This window comes from Lissotriton helveticus, chromosome 3_1, assembly GCF_964261635.1.
Source record: "Lissotriton helveticus chromosome 3_1, aLisHel1.1, whole genome shotgun sequence".
Lineage (NCBI taxonomy): Eukaryota > Metazoa > Chordata > Amphibia > Caudata > Salamandridae > Lissotriton > Lissotriton helveticus.
In genome coordinates this window covers 1,175,451,272-1,175,478,551 of record NC_136061.1, presented here as the reverse complement: position 1 = coordinate 1,175,478,551, position 27,280 = coordinate 1,175,451,272, and the positions used below count along the sequence as shown (strand labels likewise).

The 27,280-nt window shown below is 45.8% G+C and overlaps 1 protein-coding gene across 1 annotated transcript in view; it reads right to left on the bottom strand.

Moving 5' to 3' along the window:
• GLB1L2 (galactosidase beta 1 like 2) overlaps window positions 1-27,280 on the bottom strand; it is a 949,835-nt gene that overhangs the window by 700,483 nt on the left and 222,072 nt on the right. The window contains exon 3 of the mRNA XM_078681819.1: window positions 18,612-18,680. Within this exon, the coding sequence (XP_078537945.1) occupies window positions 18,612-18,680 (69 nt within the window). The remainder of the gene's footprint in view (window positions 1-18,611; window positions 18,681-27,280) is intronic.

Sequence of the window (27,280 nt, the reverse complement as noted above, 5' to 3'; positions counted from 1 at the left end):
ATCTCTGTATCACTGATTAACCAGGTGAGTTTGATGCGTTCGTCTTTGGTATTTAATTCCGTCAAGGCATTAATGAGTGTGTCTTTGGTATCCGTCCATATAAGGAACAAATCGTCAATATATCTGACGTACATTTTGATTTTGTCGTGGAAGGTGATGTTGGCGTATATATGTAGATTTTCAAAATTTTCCATGTAGATGCTGGCGTATGTTGGAGCTGCGCAGTTTCCCATTGCCATTCCGGATAGCTGAAGATACCATTTATTGTCCTCTTGAAAATAACTATGGTACAATGTGTACACCATAAGTTCCATAAGGAATGTTTGCATGGGCATGTCAATATCACTATTAAGAAGAGCTTGTTCGATGGCTTCAATCCCTCCCTGATGGGGTATGGAGGTGTATAACGAACTGACGTCTGCTGTACAGAGTATCAGTGAATCGATGATATTGATTTGAATCTGAGCCAGTTTGAGTAAAAATTCTGTAGTGTCTTTGATATAACTTCTGGTTTTTGTGACCAAGGGTTGGAGATATTTGTCAATGTACTTGCCCGTGGGTTCGTGTATTGATCCTTTGGTGGAAACGATAGGTCTGAAGGGTGGGTCATGAAGGTTTTTGTGTATTTTTGGAATCATGTGAATTGTGGGGCTCTTAGGGTGTTCTTGTAGCAGGTAGTTTTTGGTGCGATCTTCAATAATCCCAGTTTGGTGGGCTTTCCACACTATTTTTTGCAAGATACTCTGAAACTCCCGGGTGGGATTGTTGTCAAGTTGCATGTAGATGGTAGTGTCCTGTATATGTTCAAGAAGACGTTGGTGATACATGCTGGAGTTGAGGATCACGAGGGCAACCCCCCCTTGTCAGCTTTGACGCATTTGATGTGTGGGTTATTAGCCAGGGTTTTTAGGGTGTCTCGATCCTTCTGTGTAATATTCTTGTGTTTAGATGAACTTTTGAAGTTAATTTTAGACAAGTCATTGCGTACTAAATTTTCGAATAGGTCTATGCACTTATGGCTACTAGGAGCTTGATAAGTGCTGGATGGTCGTAATCCCTTAAGTTGGTCACATTTAACGATAGTGTTTGGAGGTAAGGTGTTGTCAAAAAAATGACGTAGTTTAAGTTTCCTGATGAATTTGAAGGTGCTCACTTCAAGTTCAAGTAAATTAGTATGCGCCACCGGAATAAATGACGTACCTTTCTCAAGAAGGTCCATTTGATGTTTGGGAATTATGGTATCGGAAATGTTGATGACTAGGTGGGCTTTTTGGGTTTGAGGTCTTTCTTGGTGACCGTACTCCGGGTGTTTGGAGGACTTTTTTCCTTGTCTTTTCTTCTTACTCCGCCAGAGTCTTCGGTTGTGTAACGAGGAGTGGTGGACACCCGGAACTGACCCCGTGATGCCTCCTTCCTTTCAGACAGACCCCTGGGAGCCAGAACAGGACGAACTTGAGGAAAAGGAACACTGCGCCTTTAATTGGGCGTTCACTGAGGAGGAGAACCCTCCTTCCGTACACGTCAGCAAAGCCGGATTGGATAAACCCCAGGAAGTGTTGTTGGTGGCGTGTGACATCACCCCAGTGGAGAAGGCGAGGAGCGGAGTTGGAGAGCGAGTAGAAGATTGCAGCGAAGGAATACGGAGAGTGCCCGAAGAACATCCAGGAGGAAGCGGAGAAGAGTCCCACGAAGAGCCAGGAGGCCAACGACCCCGGGAGCCGCCGTGCCACGCTCCCAGGGGAGGAGTGTGGCTTTCCCAGGTACGGCAGCGTATGGCGGCTTGGGTGGGAAGCAAGCGTGTGTAAAAAGTGTACATAGCCCCATAATCGTTCTCCCTCGTCTTTCCCTTCCTGTCGTTCCCTTACCCCGCGTTTATTCCCTCACTGTCTGTAACCACGACTCACCACACTGACTACCGCTAGATGCACGTTGTCACCGGTGATCTCCAGTCTCACTACACCCGGCCCCGAGGTGCACACCCCCAGACGACAATAGAACTAACGGCCCCCTCTCTGTTGGTCTTCTTTTACATGGGAAACCGGAGCCTGGGACGTCGACGTACAGACAAGACCTCGCAGAGCAGAACCGCACACCGAAAACCAAACAGGAAACCAACAGAACGCCAAAACGGATCCGAGTCAGTTTGCCAGGGAAGGACTGACATTCAGAACCAGGAGGACTTTAATGTTAAACACAAAACGTGTAATCCCAATAAAACCAGCATTACCTCAACAACCTAGCGTTTCTCTCATCCCTGACCCACCAGCCAGGTCTACAGTGGTGTCAGAAGTGGGATATACTCCCTCAGAACAAGACCCGGCAATGGAACAGGTCATCCAAACATTAATCGAAGGGCAACAGAAGCTAGAATGGGCCATCAGCCAACAAATCAGCACGGCAGATGCTGATCGAGCCCTTTTCCGGTCTTATGGGCTACTATCGGCGTTTTATAAAAAACTTCGCCGACCTAGCCACACCCCTAACGAACCTATTGCAGAAGAACGTCAAAAACACCCTACCTCAACCCCCCTCCCAAGAAGCCAGAAAAGCTTTCCTCCTACTGAAGGAAGCAATTACCACCAGCCCGGTGCTTATACCTCCTGATTTTGAAAGACCATTTACCCTAGCTACAGATGCGTCAGATACAGGAATAGGGGCAGTTCTTTCACAAATAGGGGAGGATACAGCAGAACATCCAATACTATACATAAGCCGTAAGCTCCATCCCCGTGAACAGAAATACCCCACCGTAGAGAGAGAGTGCCTGGCCATTCGCTGGGCTGTTGACAAATTGTGGTATTACCTGGAGGGGAGGGCATTCATCCTGTACTCTGATCATGCCCCTTTACAGTGGATGCAAAAGAACAGGACACAGAACGCCAGAATACTACGGTGGTTCCTGTTTCTTCAGCCCTTTGCCTTCACTGTAGTACACAGGAAAGGGAGAGAAAACGGGAACGCGGATTTCCTCTCCCGTATGCCAGTTCTCCCCGATCGGGAGAATCCAGGGGGGGTGGAGTGTAACGAGGAGGGGTGGACACCCGGAACTGACCCCGTGATGCCTCCTTCCTTTCAGACGGACCCCTGGGAGCCAGAACAGGACGAACTTGAGGAAAAGGAACACTGCGCCTTTAATTGGGCGTTCACTGAGGAGGAGAACCCTCCTTCCGTACACGTCAGCAAAGCCGGATTGGATAAACCCCAGGAAGTGTTGTTGGTGGCGTGTGACATCACCCCGGTGGAGAAGGCGAGGAGCGGAGTTGGAGAGCGAGTAGAAGATTGCAGCGAAGGAATACGGAGAGTGCCCGAAGAACATCCAGGAGGAAGCGGAGAAGAGTCCCACGAAGAGCCAGGAGGCCAACGACCCCGTGAGCCGCCGTGCCATGCTCCCAGGGGAGGAGTGTGGCTTTCCCAGGTACGGCAGCGTATGGCGGCTTGGGTGGGAAGCAAGCGTGTGTAAAAAGTGTACATAGCCCCATAATCGTTCTCCCTCGTCTTTCCCTTCCTCTCGTTCCCTTACCCCGCGTTTATTCCCTCACTGTCTGTAACCACGACTCACCACACCGACTACCGCAAGATGCACGTTGTCACCGGTGATCTCCAGTCTCACTACACCCGGCCCCGAGGTGCACACCCCCAGACGACAATAGAACTAACGGCCCCCTCTCTGTTGGTCTTCTTTTACATGGGAAACCGGAGCCTGGGACGTCGACGTACAGACCAGACCTCGCAGAGCAGAACCGCACACCGAAAACCAAACAGGAAACCAACAGAACGCCAAAACGGATCCGAGTCAGTTTGCCAGGGAAAGACTGACATTCAGAACCAGGAGGACTTTAATATTAAACACAAAACGTGTAATCCCAATAAAACCAGCATTACCTCAACAACCTAGCGTTTCTCTCATCCCTGACCCACCAGCCAGGTCTACAGGTTGCTTCTGGGTCTAATCCTAAAAAATGAACCGCAGGTGGTTGTTCTTGTCCGGTCATAGATGTAGTTGCTTGATCGTTACTGGGAGTTTGACGAATGGAGGTTACCGTGGTAGTTTTTTGTGGAGGACGGTAAGAAGAGTCACTTCCAGGGGATGATGTGTCGGTCTGTGTGTTAAAGGGCTTATTTCGACGTCGTTGGGCATAAACATCAGCCCAAGTGTACACTTCATCTAGCTTGTAGTGAAGCGTATCTCTTCGAAACTTTCTGACTTTGCGCTCTTTTATCTCTTTATGATGTTTGTCGAGAATAGTTTTAATATCATCGAGTGTGGTTGTGAGCTCTTCAGGTGTCAATAAGTCTTTCAATTCACTATCTATCTCCTTAATTTCTTGTTCTAAGTCTTTGAGGATACCAGAAAGTTCTTCCACGATAAGAAGGATCAGATCCAGACTACATTTATTAAGTATTCCGTTCCATTTTTCTTTAAATGAGTGAGATGGTGCCCACAGAGGAAGAATGGGAAAGGGACCTTGACTGGTGCCAAAGGGCGGAAAGGGTAATCTATAAGAGATGGGGATGCCCCAAAAAATGGGAGAGAGTGTGGGGGCCATGGAGGCGCTACAGAGGAGAGGCAGTAGAGACCCAGGCAGACTCTGAGTCCGATTAAAAGCTGGGAAGGGCCCTGGATCCCGCTCCATTTTTTGAGGGGGCTGGGGATAGATGGGTGCTGGGGGAGGGAGTAGGTTGGGTTTGGGAGAGGGGGACATTCTACTACGAAGTGATGCTCGCTAGCAGGAATTTCAACGGTATGGGCACCGGACATTCATATTTAGGCCCTGCTGGCCGTGATGACGACATGCAATATGTATGATGATGTATTTTATGTATCAATGTATTAATACTGCCGACCACTATGTGATCTTACTGGAGCATGTTTTATAATAAAAAAAGATTTTCCCCCCAAAAAAAATCGGATTTTCCAAAATTAATCAAGCCAACAGAAAACATAGGAGAAATAATAATATTTACTGTTTTAGTTTCCAGTCTGTCAAACTGCACAGCTAACAGAAACATTTGTCGAAAACACCACAGGAAAACCAACCTGATAGAAAATAGAAGCAGGAAATGGCAGTAACATTGTGAACCGTGTGAAATCACCCAGCTCTTTCAATAATCTAAAAAACTGCCTTTTCGCATCACATTCAGCAAGGAGACAGTAAGGCAAATCGTTTTTTGGAGCAAAAGAAAGATAAAGAATAACTGATTTAGTGCCTTCACTGTGGCCCCCAAACTTAGGGAGGCGGGTAGTGCTTTTATGAATTCAGAGCAATTACCCATGATGAAGAATAACAATTTCAAGTAAGTAACTAACTTCCTTTTCTTCATTGCGGGTTTTTCTCTGATATCACAGAAGGCAAAACAAATTAGCAAGCTAATCTTACCTCAAGAGTATGAACACGGTCACTGCTTGAACTCCTCATCAAACAAATTATGAAGCAAATCGTGTTCCGACACAGCATCTGATCTGTCCTTGTGTCTGAGTCCACAAAAAAATGTGTAGCAAGGGTGGGAACTGACCTCCAAACATGACCTTTACCAAGGTCAGGAATGGAGGCAGTTCTCATCAGAGCAGTTGAGCAGCCTTTCCGTTCAAAGCTGGGCCCTGACCTTACCAGGTATGGGGCCATCAGCTTTCCTATAAGAGGTAATAATACAATAAACTCTCAATTTGGTTATAGTATATTTAGCGGAGGCTAGCTCGGTTTGAACAGCTCCATAATTTACCAAGAGCTGTTGCCCTTATGAATATCTTGGTTCCTATCTATATAATAGCATCATCATGAAATCAACTATATTAGGCTAAAAGTGCACAATACATGGATCAAAATGCATTCAGAGTATGTTATTCAAAACACTTTGTACCGGTCAATGCTATCTTGAGTTTAATTAATAACAATAAAAACTTCATTACGAGAGAACATTAGAAAAACACAGGCCAGCCCGCAAAAGTACATTGTACCATATCAGTATCTCTTCCTTGTTGTAAGCAAGCATTTTATAGACTTAATTACAGCATAATAGACCTGCAAGCTACCCAACTGCCGCAGGAAAAAAATGACCTGTTTATAAAGTTTAATGCTTGGGTCGCGTAAAAGCGGAATCAAAAAAACGTTTACGGTGGGAAGTGTTAATTCTCCCACTTACAAAAATATAGCAACCCTGGTTTTTTAGTCGTCCTTTAATGTATCAATTGCAATTTAGTAGTACTAAAAAGCTGTAGACTCAATCACGTTTTTTTCCATCCTGTTTGACACCTGTTAACATTTCTAAGCCTGACTGCCTTGGTTGGTTTTTAATTCATCAAATTGACTATTTTTAATGAGCATTTGTATTTTTAGCTTTTGCAACCTTAAAACATACTGTGTATAGCAATGTAAATAAAAGTTGTGTTTTTATAGTCTTTTTTTTTTTTAAACTTATTATTCATGGCTGTACCAAAATCACATTTTACATAGGAGCATATTAACATCCATCAGCCTTTTCACGTTTTCTTAATCATAACTATCGGAAACTGAACAAGTATGTGCTTCCCCGCCACTTTAGCATCTCAGGTGGAACAGTCTAACATGGCAGTAGTATTTCGCAAACACCTTACAATATTGCCTGGTACTTGAACACCCTCCCACCCAAGTCCCTCCCACCCCTCCCGTCTCCTAGCTCTGTCCGGATTAACACTCTATAATTCTTAGTACCATGGCCTTATCCCATCTAGTGCAAAGCAGGCTCATCCAGCTGGGCATACCCGGCAACACAGCATTCTCGTCTGCAGCTCTGTAGTCCACCACCCTGGTTCCTGTGTGTGCGGTCATGTGTCATTCTCTTGTGAGAGTTCCAAGTCAACACCCTCCATTTCAATCAGCATTCGCTCCCAGTCTTGTGATATGGGATGTTTACGGAGTCCCTTCTCCTCCTCCCTACGCAGTATCCCACTCTCCGCCTGTCCCCATTTTAATAGGTCAGAGCGCCATACCTCTACACTCGGGGGTCTGGCCGATTTCCATCTCATAGTTATAGCTCTGAGTGCCAACAAGAGTGCCAGGTCTAATAGCTTCAATTGGGCCTTGCAAGTCCTGGGCCGTTTCCTATGACCTATCAATCAGAATTTACAGTGCTAGTGAAATAGGCTTCTGGATTACTGCACAACCTCATCCAAAGTAACAGAGGATGTAGTTCAATATGGTCTTCCACTAATTCCAGGCCAACTTCAGCATGACATGAAGGGGTGGGGCAGGTGTGGTAGAGCCAGAAGTCCTACAAAAAATAATTTCCCACCTTCTGTAGTTGATCGACATCTGCGTACCCCCACACTCCATGATCGTTATTACCAATCATACTGCATTTGGTCTTGAAAATGTGACCTGACTCCCTCACTAGCTTGTGGCCTGATTGTGTTGCAAAATGGGGTTGAGTACAGTCTGTGGACCTCCAATTATTTGCTTAATCTATCTGGATGCCCAAATAGGTAAAACTTTGGACTTTAGCCACTTCCTACCCGCCAAAATAAAACTTCTTAGATTTGAAATGCTTAGGCCTACATTTCATGACAAAAGACTTTGAGAGACTTGTTTTCAGCCCTTGACCATTCCTAAAGGTGCAAAAGGCACCAAGAAAAAACTGAAGCCCATTAGCAGTTCTGGCCAGTAACACTGCTCATCTGCATATAATAATACTTGGACTGAGGTGGAGACTAGCTTGGGCAGGTACTTTCCCAGCTAAACACAGAAAAATCTCTAATCCGTTGACATAAAGTAAAAACAGGTGGGTCCCTACAGCAGAATTTACCCTCTTTGCTAAACCGTATAACTGGCGAACCAAATCTATAAAAGTCTTTTCTATATCTAAGCTTTCCATTATGTCACACAGTTTGGTGTGCTGAACTAACTGTGTCAAAGGTACATCTGAGATCCATAAAAGCCATGTGCATAGCACCTTTCTTTGCCCTGACATATTTTTCAGTGATAAGGTGTAGATTAAGGAACTGTTCCACAGTGCCCAGCCGAGGAAGAAACCCAAACTGCATGTTGGGCAGTGCCTCATCCTCCAGAGCCCGTTCCGCAAGCTTTGAGAGTATCACTCTCCCCAAAATACTAACTATGCTATATAGCAGAGAAATCGGAAGATAGCAGCAGGGGAAGCTCCTGTTCCTCTTCTAAAAGATTGGGTTGACTATTGGCCCCTGCCAAGGTGAAACTAATGGACTTGCAATTGCTGAATTCAGGTCATTTGTAATTATGGGGGCCATACTGACGGGTAATCTTTAAATAAATCTATAGGGGTGTCAGAGGGTAGTGGGGTACAGAGCACAAGACCACGGTAATTCAACCTTTGGGATTGTTTTATTGGGTAGTACCAATGATCAAAATCAAAGTCTTAGGCGATTAAGATAGCCTTGTCCTGTATTGTGCAATCGTCCAGGTTTGATCAGGCCTCCGTCTTGCTTCTCTTGGGGTTCCCGGGGTCTTTGAGCCTCAGAAGGGAAAAGAAAACCGGGGATTATTAACTGTGCTGGTTTCAATGCAGCTGTGCTACCGTCACCAAGGTGTGTGGAATAAAGGTATTTTTTTATTGTGCAAGGCTTTTTTTTATCGGGTTTTCACCTCCGGACGTGCCCGACCTCCCACCTCCCTTTGACGTTCTACCTCCCCCCTCCCCACACACCCCACCAGAATGCCCCCTGCAACGGCACTTGCCTTGGGCTACGGCCCGCCTCTCCGACCGCAGCGTAGGGACCCGTGGCGTCTTCTCCCTCCTTCAGCCCACCGGGTCTGGAAGCGGTATACAGAATGCTGTCTGGACTCGCCCTCTGCTGGTCTTCGGTCCTGGCGCCGTCCCGCTCCGTCCCGCGTTGTCTCTCCACTTTGACCTCTCCACTCTCTGCTCCTCGATCCTCCTCCGCTCTCCTCTCGCTCTCCGCTCCTCCTCCGCTCTCCTCTCGCTCTCCGCTCTTCGGTCCTCCTCCGCTCTTCTCTCGCTCTCTGCTCTTCGGTCCTCGGTCCTCCTCCTCCAGGTGCTCCGCTTTCTCCTCGCTGTCACCGCACACCGTCCGTTCTCCGCCTCTGCCTCTTATACTCGCCTCGGCTCCATTCTCTTCCGCTTGTTGACGCGACTCCTCCCCTTTCAGCCAGTTGAATGCTAGAGTGCTGCCACACACTTCAGGATTCGTGTTTGGTGGCAACCAGGAAGTCTGGGTTTGTTCCGCGGTGGAAGGGTTCTCCTGCTCCTCCTCCTCACAAGGGGCTTTGTCTCAGGCAGGCGCTTTGCCTGAAAGATTGCCTTTACTTGCCTGAACGACATCCTTAACATCAACTGATTCACTCAGGCGAATAGCAGCTTCTTAGTAATAGGTGATCTCATGAATGACCATTTTGCCTTGGACCTGGTTGGTTGGGTTAAAGATCTTGGCGAAGTGCTCGATCCATGCTTGTATTGAGATAAAGTTTATAGCAGGAGCCTTCCATAATTTGACAAAAAGGGGAGATTAACAACTTTTCAAAAAGAGCTACTATCTTTTAACTTCCCTGCGGCTTCCAGGTCCTTGTGTGCTTTTTTCCTCATGTCTGTCTTCCTTACTGCCACTGTCGGGGAGTAAGTAATTACTTTATTCTTGCCACGTGAACGCTTCCCTGTGGCCGATTTAAGTTGTTTATGGGCTATGGGGTAGGCATGATTAAACCAACCAGGTTGCGTTGAACTAGGGCATATGCACATTACTAGCATAGTTGCAATGTAAGTGCATAAGGAATTATATACCTGGATAAAGACCTGAGTGTCTTAACATTGTCGGTAGCCCAGAGTGAGTGCCTTACTTACTAGAGTTCTCATAAATTGGTCTTTGTCGACCTTATTCCATTTAATTCGAACCACCTTGATCAGTGAAAAATAGATGTCCCTACTTGAAACCAGTACACCCTTCTCTACCAGATACATTTTGAGATGTAAGGTGAGCAGGTTAGGATCATTGATGGAGCTTGCAATGACCTTGGACTCTTTTACAATGAGAGAAAGGATCAATGAAAATATCATAAAATCAATGTCACTGCAATTTCCATTTTCCCTTATAAAACTAGGCAATTTACAGTTGTGTGCAAGTAACAGATTTTTAGACAAAGAAGTCCTGTTTCATGATTCCCCGTACATAGTGTGTCTAAAGTAGGTCAAATCCGTGTGTGCTACATCCTGTAGGCTAAAAATCAAGGCAAGTCTAGGATTGAAGATGCATATGTTGAAATCCCCTATCCACAAAACCAGGGCCTCTTTTTTTTGTTTTCTCTCAAAGTCTAACAGATGAGCCTCGAGGTCATCAATATTATTATTTACATACTGGTCAAAAATATGATGGTAAAAAAATGAATCAGCAGTAAATCATAAGTTGCTTGAAGTTTAAAAAGTAATATCTGATAAAAGAGGGAATGGTACAAAACATTCACAGCTAGCAAATTTAGCAAGTTTAATTAAGACGGATCTCGCCAAACTTCACTTTGCTCTGCCTGCTGAGGATGGAGTAGTAGGACAACAAATGAATAATTACAGTTTATGTACCAATTCTCCTTAACCCAAGTCTCCTGGAAACATATAACATCATAACAATGTATTAAATGCAGCCAGTTTGGAATTGTCATGTTGGATGGAAGCCCTGCCACATTCTAGGAAATCACTGTTGATAGTGATAAGTGATAGGGGCAAGCAATACTGCTGAGGTCTTAACCAATTCCAATCTACGCTCCCCTTGTAATCCAGGAGCTGGATGGATGATTAACTACCAGTCCAACTGGTCAAACGTTGCAAGGGCCTCATATCCATTGGTAACTGCTAAGCTACCTTCCAGGATCGAGTTAGAGTCACAGGTTATGTCGTTGGAATTTTGAAGTCCAACAGACAAGCTGGTTGGACCATAGAAATATTAAGGCATGGACCTTAATATTTCTTGATTTAGGAACTAGTGTGTATAGACAATGATGTAGCATTTGGGTAAAAGAAGGATTTTCGAAATCAACAATTACACAGTTCCCCGGAGAATCCTTGGCGTGGGTGGCGAATCTTTTAACTAGAAGAATTTCTGCATAAAATGTACATGGATAGCCAGAATTTTTTCTAAGTCAATAGAAGACCTTGCTTTGATGCAATGCATGTCCTTCCTTATGAGAATATTCTCCATCACAATGATATAGAGGGTGCATTCGGGAGGAATCTGGGGGTATGCAGTACTTACCATGGAAGGCTGTCAGGGACTCATGTGCAGCAAAACACACAAGATGATGGACGGAATGTTGCACAATGGCTAAACATTCACCCCCAGTCACAGATCTGGGTTTAATCCATCGTTATTATGCTCACCAAGCCACCCCAGTTCAGACATGGCCTTATGCAAATCAGTCTTGACCCTGTGCCTCATGGGAACAGTCCAGCCCGAACTGCCAAGCCATGTCTTTCCTGGACCAGAATCAGGCATCCTAGGACCGGTTTCTGGCTATCAGCCGTCTTCAGCCAGGATAGCTTGGCTCCAGTGGCTTAGTGAGCAAGGGACCCACGTCTGGGCATACCCTTCCCACATAGGGTGAACAGCAAAACACAACAGATGATGGACGGAATGTTGCACAATGGCTAAACATTCATCCCCAGTCACAGATCTTGGTTTAATTCATCGTTATTTTGCTCACCAAGCCACCCCAGTTCAGACATGGCAATATGAAAATCAGTCTTGACTCTGTGCCTCATGGGAACAGTCCAGGCCGAACTGCCAAGCCATGTCTTTCCTGTATGCCATATCGATTATTCGTATTGTTGCCTCCTTGGTGATTACATTGTTAACTGCGGCGCATTGACCTTCAGTCCCTAACGAAGGTGTCCAAACAGAGGGGTTCCCAGATAGCTTGCTGATGGCTTGACTAGGGAGCTTTACAAGTGGTTTTACAAAAGGTCGTCAGTTTGTCATTGGAGTCCTTTACTTTGTTCAGACTTTGAGAACAAAAACCATTAAGAAATTCCTCCAATTTATTGAGACATTTGCCACAATGATCCTTAAGTCTGGCCTCATATTCTGTCAAGTCCAATGAAAATCTTTTACCAGCTACACCGCCTCTCTTGAAGCGGGGAATGTTAGACGCAGTCTTCGAGGCTTCAGTGTGGGGCCTTGCCACCTCCTCATCCCTCCTTGGACCCTGAATTATCAGTTATTTTCCTTTTAGTTGGCGGAGTACACGGAGGGGTGGAGGATACTACTAGAGTGTCCATCATAAGGTCTTGTGATACACATGGATTCATGGTGTAGAAAGATTGAGAAGATGGCTTCAGTCACACCTTGGTTTCCCCCTTGAGTTATAGGTAGGTGGCACAAGACCTCAGATACCTCTCTACTGACATGCCAATTAGCAGCAGGCAAATCATCTGGTTGCATCACAGGAGAAACAGACGGCTATCTCAAAGAGACGTCTAGCCATGCTTCCAACCATCCTATTTCCGAATCAATGACCTCCATAACCGAAGACAGATAGTATTCAATGGAATTTGTGGTTGCATTTTTCTTATTTGAGCTTTCTACAGATAAATTGCGCTTCCTCTTCAACATTTTATAGTAAGCAACTTACAGTCAGTTATAAAGAGAAATGAACGAATGTACCATGATGTTCCTTGAAAAGGCTTTAGTGTCCAAAGTGCAGGGCCAAGAGACAGGACCCCCCCCCCCCCCCCCCCAGCCATGCCCTGGTGCAGACGGGCCCACTCATGCCCCAGCCTTGTCCCAAGTACTGTAGAGTGTGAAGTTATAGGTGCCAATCTTGCCTCCTCTTTGTGCACGGCAGTGTAAGCTTTGAAATCCTGCCAAATCCAGCCCAAAGATTAACAGTAGACCGTTCGGCGCCACAGGTTGTAAAGTGTGAATTTATAACCACCAGTCTGGCTTCCTCTTGGTGCATGGCAGTGTGGGCTTTGTAGTCCTGCCAGGTCCGGCCCAAAGATTAGCAGCAGTGCGTCCCTCGCTGCAGGCTGCAGAATGTGAATTTACAGCCACCAGTCCAGCTTCCTCTTGGTGCACAGCAGCGTGGGCTTTGAAGACTGCCAAGCCCAATGCAATGATTAACAGCTGCACGTCCCTCTAGCTATATAATATAACAGCCATCTGACAAAAAGGTTGTGCAACTGCCATTCTGCAGAAGAAGTACAATTTGGGAGAAGAGTTGTTAAATAAACACTGTGATTAAAGGAGGAAAAGGAAAACGAGATACTCGCAAGTACACCCAGCCGGGTACCCAAGTGGAGTGAAGGCTGGCACTCTATAAGTAGCTGAGCACTGTTACTGTGTTGATGATACACAGAGACGTGTATGAAGACGGTGATGAGGCACTCAGGAGCTGGTGTTAATCACAAGCGGTGCTGTCGCGCTAACCTGTAAATCACGAATGTTGAAAAATACTTGCATCTATAGATGGGCTTCATATCAAGGGCCAGATGTAGGTAGCCGTTACCGACCGGTATTTGGCTTTTGACATGTAGGTGGCTCGGAATTTACAGAATCGGTATATTTACCGATTCGGTAAATTTACCACTTCGGTATTTTTCCGAATCGGTAAATATACCGATTCTGTTAATCCATATGTAGGTGGCACAGTTTGCAGTGCCACAGGCCCTTAGGATTACTTAATTTACCACATAAAGCTATTGGGTGGTAAAATACCGAATTCCAGTGTACATGCACATCTGTGCATGTACACCTACCTATGCCATGTGACACACAGACATGCCCTTAGGGCATGTATGTGTGCCACATGGCACACAAGCCTGCAATTGGGGTGCTACAGGGTGTCAAAGTGACACCCCGTTCCCCCTGCCAGGATTCAGTATTTACCGATTCTGTAAATACCGAATCGGTATTTCCCATTGATTCCTATGAATCAATGGGAAATACCGATTCGGTATTTACAGAATCGGTAAATACCGAATCTTACAGATTCGGTAATTGAAAAATAAGAATTACCTACATCTGCCTACTTCCAATTTACCTACTCTTAAATTCCGGATCGGTATGATTCGGTATTTAAGAGTAGGTAAATCGGAATTACCTACATCTGGCCCATAATGTAGGTACAGACCACCATATTGAACATTCAATGTGAGTATCTCGTTTTCCTTTTTCTCCTTCACCCACTGTTGGCATGTACACCTCACGCGGCTGTGCATTCTACCCGTCAGATGTTCCTAAATCCATAGGTCCTGATGAGACCTTAGATCACAAATAGGGTCGAAACGTTGTCGACAACAAAAAAAAGCGAACCATTAACAGCGCGTATTATTGTATATAGCTGCTGTATATGATGTATTGAGTTGCTAAATGTTCGACTTTTTTAATACCTTGGAAACCTTGTAAAATACTGTCACAATTATGTCACCAATATTTTAGGTTCCTCTTTCTCACTGGGGACACTACGTACATTTTTGTTTTTCATTGTATACAGAATTTTATTTGTAAAATATAAAATATGATTGTTATCAAACTAAAACCATAGGTGTATGTGGTTTTTTCGCCCTCTGACATCATTTTAACCCTTCCATTGCGATTGTGCACCTTATTATCCATATTTATCGTGTTAGAAAAGCAGCCAGACGAGAGAGGCAAATCAATATTGCTTGGGCCTGCGAATGTTGAAGATGCTAAAGGAAAACTGGAATTGTACAATATGACAGTGTGTCAAAGAGTCGTGCCATATATGAGATCCATCATGGTTTAAACATCACTAAATTATGCAAAGGGGCACGCATACTGCCATTAATAAAATGAACAAATATCAAATTCAACACACTGTCATGGCGGATGTTAATGTTAACAACTTGAATAACGTCACTCCACTTTCTCTTGCTAGGAGACATCAACCAATGGGAATGAGAACAGATTCAATTAAAAAGGCTTGCAACTGATACCAATCTTGTTAACCAGTATTGAGAAATGCAATGTCGCCGAAACGCGTCTACTTGGTTATAAAAAAGAAATTTGGAACCCACAGAGTGCTCCTATGTCCCTAGTGGATGTTTGTTAAAAAATAATTGTACGTGATGGCCACTTATCATGAAGGAGGCACTTGTCCTGCAAAGTGTTCAACAGAAATCAAGTAGCTTTAAGAGTCTCATTTGAAGAAGCAAAGTAGTAATCATAAGAATGGTCAGCACCAAATCCCAGGGAAGAAACAAAGGCCAGACTAAAATGCGAGAATTTCCAAAAGAAGTTCCATGTCCCCGAAGTAAAAAAAAATCTGGGCAAGAAATGAAAGCACAGGGATGAAGAACGTGAGCAAAAATAAGTGAATAAATATGATGCGGCCTTTATTCATAGCTGACTCCATATACATGGTCTAAGAGGATCTGCCATCACAGGAAAAGGGCCGTATTCAGAGTGATCACCATATTGAAAAGGGCCTTTTAAAAGACTTGAATGCACCTTCACTCTGTAAATCATGGCGCCCAAGCTTGACACTCGTTCTTTGGTGTGGCGTTCTGTGAGCCCACGGCTACCGTACACATCTTGACTGAACTGCTCATGTGGCGTACCTTTGGAAATCTGCAAACACAGAGAAGCCAGGATAGTCTGGAGTCACAGGCACTAATACACACGCCAAGCGCAGCTTCCCAAGATGTGCATTCTGTCCACGCTGTCAATGCTTCTTAGGTTTTGGCCCACACAGGGCCTGCGGTAGGTCTTTGAGCTTAATCTTGGCACAGTCACTAATTATGAATCACTATCAACAACTATCAATTAGCTTCTGGAGGTCTACATCTTAAAATTATTTTTCCTTTTTCTAAATATCAATAATTTTCAGTCCAGTAATAATAAATGCAACAGTCACTTTAATCTCCAGAGAAAACCTGCGATGGTTCACTTTTTGCTCTTCTATTTTTATCAGCATTGCATTTTACTTCCGTTAGTCTTAGGGGGCGCATGCGGTTTTATCAGGCATCATGCCTGCCTGAATCCAAAGATAGGACATTTTCATCTCCAGAGAAAACCTGAGATGGTGCTCTTTTTGATCTTCTATTTTCATCACCATTGGCTTTTATTTCCGTTAGTCTTAGGGGGTTTGGCTTGCAGTCCTATCAGATATCATTCCTGCCTGAATCCAAAGATAGGGCATTAAACTGGGTGTGCAGTACAATTTGGACAGGGAGAAGCACTCGAACATCCCAGGGAAGAGTTCATTCAGTTTAGAGTGTGACTAATACAGGCCAAGATCCTCTGTGTGCTCCGTTATTACACATAAACCATGCTTCAGGTTGGTGCCATTTCACAAGTTCATTAGATGTATGGACCGGGAAGGTATCTTGCTGCACACCATGTAGGAGTGTGCCAAGATCCCGTCCTTCTGAAATAGGGTACGTGCCAAACTGGGGTCTGTCTTAGAGAGGAGGTGGCGCCTGACCACCACAATGCAGTGCTAGGCTTAAGGGACAATCTGGAATTTCCCAATCATAAATGTAACCTGTATGCTCTAGGTCTGATGCTGGCATGACGTGACTTTGCTAAGGAGTGGGACAATCACAAAGTTTGTGCAGGAGGGGAATGAACTGGTGTTTGTCTGCCAAGAGGACAATTCATGAAGTCTTGTGTGTCTAAAGAAGTTCCTCCGGATACGGTCTCCCTGGTAGGATGGAGCAAACGAAGAGTAAAAACACAATATGACCATGCTTCGGTTCCCTAAAATATGACTGGAAACTGTTCCCTGGAGAGGTCAGGTGTTTATAAAATGTCCTCTCTGCACTATTAACCTTTTGGAAGCAGCAATTGGGGTCGGACAAAAAGCAGACCAGACTTAACAACTTGCTCACCTTGAACAGAAACTGCAATCCTAACCTTCACCCCTACCATGTACAAAGAATAAACCATTTAGCACTCCATTGCTAACAACGTTAATGGAAATGCTAAAAGTAATCCTTCATTCTCCTCACTTCATTGTTGGGTCTCCACCCTCCAGCTGCAAGAGTGCAAGCAATACACTTCCATTTTATGGGGAAGCTGTCCTCAGCCTCACCCTATGCCATGCTAATCCAAAATCATCCAAAATAGATCTCACTTTGCTTTTGTAATAAATACACTGTGCCAAACGTTAAGGGTGAACATCATAAGACATCTGCACCGGCATTTCAAGAATCTACCGTTAATCTGTACTATTTACCCTGTATACTCTCTCATGTTGCTATGATCATAAGGTTACTGCTGCCTTTGAGCGCAGCCTAAAGCTCTCCATATTCCCTAGTGTGGGTGTCCTGCCATTACTTTATGCTTTCATCCCTTGATATGATTAGCTGTTCTTGTTAAGGCAGAGGTCTAGCAGCCTTTCAGGGAAAATAATGTATGCCTGATTCTACTGGTTCTGGTACTTATCAAAAGTACCTAATATAGAACTGTTTCACATGAAAAACACGTTTCTTCTACAGTTTTTCATCCTCCGATTACACCCGATCTCAGAAACCCACCTCTGTATTCCAATGACAGCTGACCTTAACTTACAGCTTGCAATAGTTTCCTCTACTTTTCTTTTAACCAAGAGGTAAGGGCATTTCCTCTACTTATGTTCCATGCTCTGTCCTCTCTCTAAACACAGCTTACTCGAAGTCACATTTATGCTTACCTTAAGGCCTAATATTGTACTTTAGCCATCGGTCCACATTTCATTTCAAAGCTTATTATAACCTATCCTTTAAAGGTAGTACCTGAAACCTAACAATAACTAATCTCTTGTAATTCATCTATTAATACGGCCATCCATTTACATTAATTCACATACCTCCCTCACTCTAAAGATTACACCTAACGCCTATTAATTAACGCCTATTAATTTAATCTTCCACATATAAACTGTGGTAAATGCAAGGAATGTTTTCCTTAAGAGTGCAAGGAAAATCCCAATAACCAACAATAACCACTGGAAACTAAAACACTACCTTTGGTCCCGGGGAAGCATGCTGCTCAGTGTAAAGTGCTTTAATGTCTTGTCAGGGGTAATAAGTGACATATACATGTAATTACAATACAATATATAACCCTCCTGACCCACACTAAAACACTTAGCAGTTGGGCAGAGTATTGCAGTTCTTATAGGATGCAAAACAATCACGTTATACTGTTTAGCTCCTGTACACTCACCTATGGCAAAACTGCTATGGGTCGTGTCCACCGCCTGTGCACTGCAATAAACCCCCCATCACCAACTGGACAGGCACGGAATAACTGAAGAAATCTGCCGGATCATAATATCATAAAGTAACTGCAGCGCTGTTGAGAGCTGCCAAGCTTACAGAAAACCATAAACTTTGATCACACTGCTGAGCACTGCGTCCTCTACCACAATAATCGCTGATCGGTGCAGAGCATGGTAACACTTCCAACATATGATCAAAAACAGAGACAACATCTTGAGTTTTACAGTCCCTGCAAAATCATTACAGACATTACAACATTGAAATTGACATTCCATACACATTTTCACATTAGTAAATGAAAAGCAAACACATTTCCCTTTGCATATTTATATCACAGACACAGTTTGTAATAAAGCCATACAATCCTAGAATTCTCTTTTCTTCTTTTTTTTTACCAAGTCAATAAAAACAAAAAAGGAATAAACACGCCATACCCGATATCTAGGTTTCCACTGAAGTCAAAAAAACCTCTTTCAGCCTCATGCATATTCCATGGAACGTATCTGTAAGAGAGAGTGAATACGGGTCACATATGAAAATATTAAGCGCTGTAAAACAGCATGATGAACTCTTCCTAACAATGACTGCATCACACATCTCAAAGCTATGCTAATTTAAGTGACTGCTTCAAATAAGATTCTTCATGAAGGGCAATGGAAACTCTTTTGATTACCAACATCAGAGCTTAGTCGATAGAGTAAGCAAGTTAGCATTCTGACGTTCTGATGGGTTAAATCGTAAGAGCAGGAAATAAGATGCTAAGTAAAATACAAAGAAAAAGAGAAACAAACTTGTTTGGATGGAAAATTCCCTTGTATGGTGACAGACATGCACCCCTGCCCTGAGTGACCCAGCTACAATTCTATTTGGATCTCTAGTGCTGATTTCTCGTGTCATGGGCGAACACGGATCATACGTGTGTGCAATGTCATATGCCTGTCTCATGCATGGCGGCCTTATTGGACCAGGAGTGGCACCCAAAGTGCTACCCTCTTGATGGTGAAAGTCTACTGCCTTTACCAGGAATTATGTAGCAGAAGCACAGTGGTGGCAGCATACCATGTAGTGATCAGAAGGAGTGATGGACAAGTTACTTACCTTTGGTAATGCCTTATCTGGTAGAGGTATAACCTAGCCCCAGATTTGTTACCATAGAATTTCCCAGGCATCAGGTTGGATCCGGAAGACTTTAGCTGAAGCAATACCCTTGTGTGCAGGTAGCTGGTGTCAGTAGGCTCTATTTGACGCCATTGGCGTCGTCCGCACCGGAAGTGACGTCTGCGTTACCTATATAGGCGCCACCTTGGTGCACTGATGCAGTTACTTTTCACGCCAGGAGCAAGGAGCAATGAATTGCACTAACAGTGGTGTGTTTAGAACAACTAGGGCCCTGAAAGGGATCAGCCCTGACCATAAAAACCTGCCTGCAGGGCAGGAGGGATAGGTGGGTCGGTAAGGAATCTGCACTACATTATGTCTTCATCAGAAGGAGTTACCAATAGTAAATATCTTGTCCCTCTGATAGCGACATCTAGCCGCAAATTCCTTACTTTAGAATAGATACCCAAGCACTACCATCCAAGAAGGAGGGACTGCGGACAAGTTTAGGCCAGGAATTCCTGCAGGACAGAGTGGCCAAAAAGGTTCTCCCTGCATACTTGAATGCCCAGGCAAAAGGGCTTAGTAAACGTGTGCAGTGATGCACATGTTGCTGCCCGACAAATGTCAAGGACTGGAACACCACATTGCAATGCTGTGGTTGCAGCCCTAGCTCTGGTGGAATGAGCTCTCAAGCCTTCATGAGGCTGTTTCTTGGTGAGAGGGTAGCAAATCTTGATGCAGAGGACAACCCATTGCGATAGTCCTCTTCTGCACCACACAACCTTTCTTTGATCCAATGTACCCCACGAACAGGGTAGAATGACAACACTCTTTTTAGGTCCAAACGGTGGAGTCGCTCCTTCTCCTTAGAGGAGTGCGGAGGAGTCTAGAAAGTGGACACCACGTGTTGTGATGTTATCACTTTCGGTAAGAAGGAGGCCCTAGTGCCAAGCACCATCTTATCAGGGAAGATGGTCAGGTAAGGAGGCTTGGACCACAGAGTCTGCAATTCACTCACCCTCCTAGCAAAAGGTATTGGCACTAAAAAGGCTGTTTTGATGGAAAGTAGCCAGAGGGAGCAGTTGTGCAGAAGTTCTAACTGAACGCACATCAGATAGGTGAGAACCAAATTAAGGTCACACTGAAGCATGATGAATGGAGCAGGTGGGAACATATGTACAAGCCGCTTAAGAAATCTGTTTAGAATAGGAGATTTAAATAAAGAGAGTTAGTCTGGCAGCCTCAAGAAGACAGACATGGCTAAAAGGTACCCTTTAAGAGTGCCCAGAGCAGAGCCCTGCTAAAAATGTTCATAATAAAGAGAAGGACTTGAGAAAGCGAGGAAGAAAGAGGATCAATAGACCTTTCTGTACAATATTTTACAAATGTCTGCCACCAGCAGGCGTACACTGTATTGGTTGGGGGACACATGGCCGCCAAAATCCCATCACAGACTTTGGGAGCACAGTCGAATGATGTCAACTGTCGCCGCTCAATCTCCATGCAAGGAGGCATAGAGTTGACAGGTTCTGGAGAACAACCCTACCCTGCTGCTACAACAGAAGATTCTCCTGAAGAGGCAGCCTGATCGGAGTATCGATGCTCAGCTGGAGTAGCTCAGGATACCAGACTCTCCGTGCCCAGTCTGGAACACAAGAATTACTTGGGCCTGGCCGCTCCTGATCTTCTTGAGCTCTCTGGACAGGAGTGGTATGGGCGGAAAGGCTTACAGGAGGCCTGAGCCCCACTCAAGACAAAAAGCGTCCCAGAACGAGTGCCACCTTGGAAGCTCAAGCTCGCAAAACTGCTAAACCCGCGGGTTCTCGGCAGAGGCGAACACATCCAACCAAGGCTCTCCCCACTTCTGAAAAAGACCTTGAACACCTCTGGATGGAAACGCCACTCGTGATCTGCTTGGTATCGATAGCTTAATTTTTCCGCCGTGGCGTTCAGAGAACCTGCCAGGTGTTGAACCACCAGGGATAATCGCAATGGACCGCACACCGCTAGCCCCTCCTCCGAATCGCCCCTAGGGAATCTGGTACATGGAGTTCTTGAGTGGTTCACAGGTGTTGAACCACCAGGGATATACCCTGCTGTTCCAGCCATGTCCAGAGACGCAGAGCTTCTTGACAAAGGGTGCCTAACCCCACCCGCCATATTTGTTGCAGTACCACATGCCGGTTGTGGTGTCCGTGAACATCTGATTGAGCTTTCCATTGATAGAAGGAAAAAAAGCTTTCAACGCCAAGTAAATTGCGTGAAGCTCCAGCAAACTGACGTGGAGTCTGGATTACACCGGAGACCAAAGTCCTGAGTCCTCTGATCTCCACCTCTGCCAGGTGGTCACCCCATCCTAGGAGTGACGCATCTGTCACTATTGTGTGATTTGGTTAGGAAAGGGAGACGGGTCTTCTTCTGACCCAATCGCCGTTTGTCAGCCACCATTGCCGGTCCTTTGCAATTATCTCCGAGATCCGGACCATTTCGGAGAGATTCCCCTGATGCCGTGCCCACTCGAACTTCAGGCTGACTGCAGATCCCGATTATGACATATGGCATGTGTCACTAGCAGGATGAAGGTGTCCATGAGGTCCAGCATCCTCAGGTTCAGTCTAACCGAAATCCAGAACAGAGGCAGAAACATCGGTATCATAGCCTGAATATCATAGACTCGCTGCTTGGGAGGATAGGCCAGAAACGGCACTGTGTCCAGAACAGCTCTGATAAAAGGGAGCGTCTGTGAGCGAGTCAGGTGTGACTTCGGCACGTTGATAATGAACCTCAGCGAAAGCAGGAGATTCACTGTAGTCTGGCTGGGAGAGGACACTCTGAGGCAAGCTCGCCTTCAACAGCCAGTAATTAAGACAGGAGAAGACTGGCAGTCCTGATCTACACAGATGATGTGCGACCTCCGCCATCACCTTGGTAAACACCCGCGGGTTGCTGTTAAGGCCAAAGGGGAGCACTGTAAACTGAAAGTGCGCATGACCTACAGTGAACCATAGGTAGATCAATTGGCAGGCAGGACGGAAATGTGAAGATAGGCGTCCTGCAAGTCCAACGGTACCATCCAGTCCCAGGGGTCAGAGGAAGACAAGACCTAAGCCAAAGTGAGCATTTTTAACTTTTCCTTTTTGAGGAAGCAGTTGAGGTCTAGCAGATCTAGAATAGGACCTTGTCCTTTTTCGGGACCAGATTGTAGCGAAAATAGCAACCACAGCCTACTTCTGGCGACTGAACCCTCTCTATGGCTCTCTTGGCCAAGAGAGTCCTCACTTCCTCCTGAAGTAATTTCAGGTGGTCCACCGTCAGCCAGTTGTAAGTCAGAGCATTGGAGGGAGGAATAGTTTTGAAGGGGAAGGAGTAGCCCTTTCAGACTATCTAGAGAACCCACCTGTCCGATGTGATGTTTTGCCAGTGGTGGAGGTGATGGCTGATATAGCCACAAACCGGCTGCCTCTGATCTTGAAGGGCTGGATTATGAAGGTTAAGAGGCTGCAGGGAGGAGTGGACTGACAGATTCGACCTCTGGCTGCCCGAACCAAGGGGTCGAAAGGAGCAGCGAATCCGAGCTCCCTTGCAAAACATCAGAATAATATCCTGAATGTCCTGGATTCTCTGTGGAGGAGGGAAACCCCAAAGCAAGGTGGTAATCCAGTACTACCCCTTTGCACAGAAAGAGCAGTGGTAGGGGTGCTGCATATAGGTTACTGAACTTGCACGGTCTTGTGGCCAGGATATGGCTGGCGTGGCTGAAAGCCTTTTCCGTGGACAGGAAAGGAGTGAAAAGCAACGGGGAACAGGTGGTCACTGAGAGGCCCAAGGACTTGGCTGTAGCCTGCAAAATTCCAGGTGAAATATGGGTACTTTGGTAAAAAGAGTTAAACAGCAAGTCTGCAACTGCAGCAACACCATCTGTGGAGAACTAGCTTTGAGCTAGCAGTCATTCAGGTACGGGAACACCGCATTACCTGACCTCCAGAGATGGGTCCCGACCATTGCTGTCCGATTGGTGGAGACCCAAGGGGCTAAAGTCAATTCAAAAGGAAGAACCACAAACTGGTAGTGAGTTTACCACATTACAAACTGCACGTACGCCCTGTGCAACCGCAAGTTGGTTATGGGAAAGTATGCAGCCTGCAGGTCAAGGGACACCATCCAGTCTTCTGCATTCAATTCTAGCAAAACCTGCACCAAGGATAGAATCTTGAACTTTTCCTTGTGCAGGGACCAGTTCAGGAGCCTGAGTTCTAGGATCGGATATAAACCGCCATCTTTCTTGGAACCAGTAAGTATAGGGAGTAGCGCGCCTGTAAAATTTCCGTCTCTGGTGCCAATTCCACTGCTCCATTCTGTAGCTGCTGCAGAATCCGCAGATGGTCCTTGGATATAAGGAAATGCAGGGGAAGGATGTTAAAGGATTGTTGTTAAAAGGGTAGGCTATACTCCTTTTTCAGAATCTGCAAGACTCAGCGTTCTGAAGTTATGGCCTTCCAGGCATGCAGAAGAGAGGAAAATTGTCCCCCACAGCTGCATCACCTGCTCCTTTCTAGATGAACTACTGCGATTTCCCTGGTGCTGCAGGGGAGGAGAAGGGGGGGGGGGGGGAGGAACAGGTGGAGAGGTAGGGGGAGGGGCAGGGGGAGGGGGAGGAGGAAGGCTGAGTCTGTCAGCTGTGTCATTTGTCCCTGCTATTGAACTACATAACAAGGGGATTTTGCTGTTACTGTCGAGAAGAGGTGGACTGTTGCTGCCTGAACTGAAAGTCTCTTCTGAAAGCTTTGGGCCAGGGAAAGGAAAGTCCTTTGCAAAGCACTGCAGTCCCAATGATCTATTAGCTGTTCTACCCTCCTTGAATTGCTTCAGTTTGGTGCCAGTTTTTTTTACCAAAGAGATGCTCGCCATCAAAGGCCATGCCTATCAGTGTGTTTTAGACATCAGCTGAGAATCCTGTTGGGTGCAACAAGACTGGTCACCTTAAAGCACCAGAAGAAAGTATTGCTCTTGAGATGCAGTTAGTCCTTTCAAGGGTTGCTCTGATTATATGTCAGAAAGCTTCCAGCTCTTTACGGACTGCCTCCACAAAATTACCACTGAGGTGTTTTGGTAAGTTAGGGACCACCATTACTTCCAAAACCCAAAGTGTGTGGGAGTAGCATCCCAACAGACAAGGAGCATTTCAGTGAGTTCAGTGCTAGGTTGCCTGGAAAAAGAGGATTTTTCCCTACTCACGACAGCTTTTTGCATTCCCCGTCTAGTGGGTGGGTACGGAAGGCTCCTGGGTTTAACACTGTGGTAAACAATGCCTGAACCAATCATCTTTCTAGAGAGCAATGGTACAAAAAGAAAGCACAGTCTCCAGGGGCTGGCAATTCACCACGGGACATGAGCTAGGCTTAGACCAGGTTTATTTCACAGCCTCCACCAGAGACTCAATAAAGGGGAGGAGTAGCTCCCCTATAGTCTCAGCTGGCTATAATACATCAGTTAAGGTATCTGGGTGGTACTCAATCAAAGGGAGAGGAAGCTCCAGCACTAAGCCTGCTTTCTTAAGTACGACATAGGAAGATGCCATCTCGGGGCATGGCTTGCGGGAGCAAGATGGTGGACACGATCTAGCATCGCTCCGCTCTACACTCAAATTACTCGTAATTTATTCCTGAATTAAGGCACCATCTGACTGCCTGGGACGCTCCCGCTATCTGCTGGAGCTTTCCGGACCAGGTTGGTGCCCCGGGTGGAGCTGACGGTCTGGTCTCGGGGGTCAGAGCAGCCCAGGCAGCTGAAGCCAGGAAGCGGACGGCATTGGCTGCTGTGAGAAAGAAGGGGGAGCCTTCCTGATGCCATCGGCTTTCACAGCAGGAGGTGTCTTCCCGTCCCGCTCGTTGGTGATGTGGAAGGCTGCTGTTGCGACTGGCCCATGACCGCTGAGGCTGAGTGCTGTGTGAGTCAGCATGCGTGAGTGACTAAGCCATTCCACCCGCGTATATGCTGGGCCTTTGAAACAGTCGAGCTCTCAGGCCTGATGCAGTTCACGGCTCAGAGGCAGTGGCAGAGGCGTAGCTAGAGCTTGTGGCGCCCGGGGCTATCCTTCAGATTTCCGCCCCCCTGGGGGGGTGCTGGGGAAAAAGTTCGGCGAGCACCTGAAAGAGGTCCGAGAGACACGTAGTATCGGGGCTAATAGTTACCTCGATCATGCAAGTTACATGCATATACATGGCACGGTCCAGGTCTAGACAGCCCCGTCCCCAAAATAGTGCTGCCTGGGGCGGACCGCCCCACCTAGCTACGCCGCTGAAGGAAAAAGCAGAAGGAAACCCAAAACTTACATCAGTTCTACCTACCCTGTTTGTGACCTCTCACTCATAACATCACAGCTTGTGTACGACCCTTGTCCCCTATCTGTGGCGCACTGCCAATAATTGTAGAATTTAATAGGAACGTAGACTTGTGTATTGCTGTGGAGAGATTGGTAAAAAGGGGAAAGGGTTAACTAAAATAAATTGATAACATGCTATGGGTTTAAGTAAGGGACCATGAATCATCTGAGCTGAGCACATAGAGTTTTTTAACGCCCTTTTTGTTCGCTCACCTATAAGCCCTAAGAGGTGGTTAAAGTTTAAGACAGGATCCATTAAAGACAATGCTACAAGTCATGTATTTCTGACCGGACCAGAAGATAGGGATGTGTTTCTCTCATATCTTTGCAAGGACGTGGTTGACGAAAGTGTATATGACTGTCATCTAATCAACACAATTATTAGTGTTTCATCTGACCTTACAATTAAAATAAATAAAAAGTGTTTAAAAATCTTCAGCTAACTTGGCATGAGAATACTACATCTAGAGCAGGCAGCTGAAGATACTAGGTGCTGTTAGTTTAAAAGGCAAGCACATCTTTAATTAAAAACTTGCAGAGTGAGAGATACAATTCAATTTAAAAAACTTTATTTCGGTTAATATGACCTCAAAAGTACAGACACAGTACACATGAATACATAAAAAATATACATCAAAGATCAAATGCATTAAAAATGAATAAAAAAACAATTTATAAACACTGTTGGCGCACATGTAAAGTAAATGAATTCCATGCTCAGTTAAAATAATGCCTACAGTTCTTGTTTGTTCGCAAAGAGAGAGCAAGGAGGAACAGAAATCACAGAGGGTTGTTTATGGCAAGGAACAAGGATTCACCTTCGGAAAGTGCAGCATAATACAAATAAATAAAAAAATTACTTAAAAAAAGGATTTCTAAAAAGGATGACCATATATTGTTATCGTGCTACAGATGATATCAAGAGATACAATTACCTCACTCTACGAGCGGCAATTCGGCACAGCAAGGCCTCCTCGTGGCCCCACTGACTCCATGCCGCCCGGGCATGATTCATTTTAAGTTCAGCAGCAAAGCTGCACACCGGTGTGCCCTGGGCTGCGAGGCCGCTGCGATCCTTGGGGTTGGCTCGGGGGTCCGGTGAGGTCACAGGAACACATTTTTAGGTCTCGCCTGTCGATGCGCATGCGCATCGAGCAAGCGAGACTATAGGGGCTCATCGACTCTTTATCTAACTTGCAAGGAATCGTGGCGATTCCTTGCAGTGCCCGTGACTTTTAAGCTCAATGCGCATGTGCATTGAGCTTAAAAGCGCGTGCACAGCCGCCCGCATTCCTCCGACACCTTTGAAGTGAAGCTTAGCTTCACTTCAAAGGCCCGGCTTCTTCACACCCACATGCCGCTCTGCCCCGCTCCGCCCCCTCCCCTGAGTCATCCTGCCTGCCCTCGACGTTCCCCCCGCCCCCTCCCGCCACGCAATGCCGAGAGCTTGTTGTTAAAAAGCTGTTCTTAGTGCCTGCGTTGTGCCGAAGGCTGCCTCTCAGACACGGAGTCTAATGTCACCATGCCACGGCACCGAGTCCTAATGAGCTCTCGCTGGCCCTCATCCACCGGTCCCTCGTCTCCCTGCCGTGCTATGCTCTAAGCACGCAGAGGGGAGGG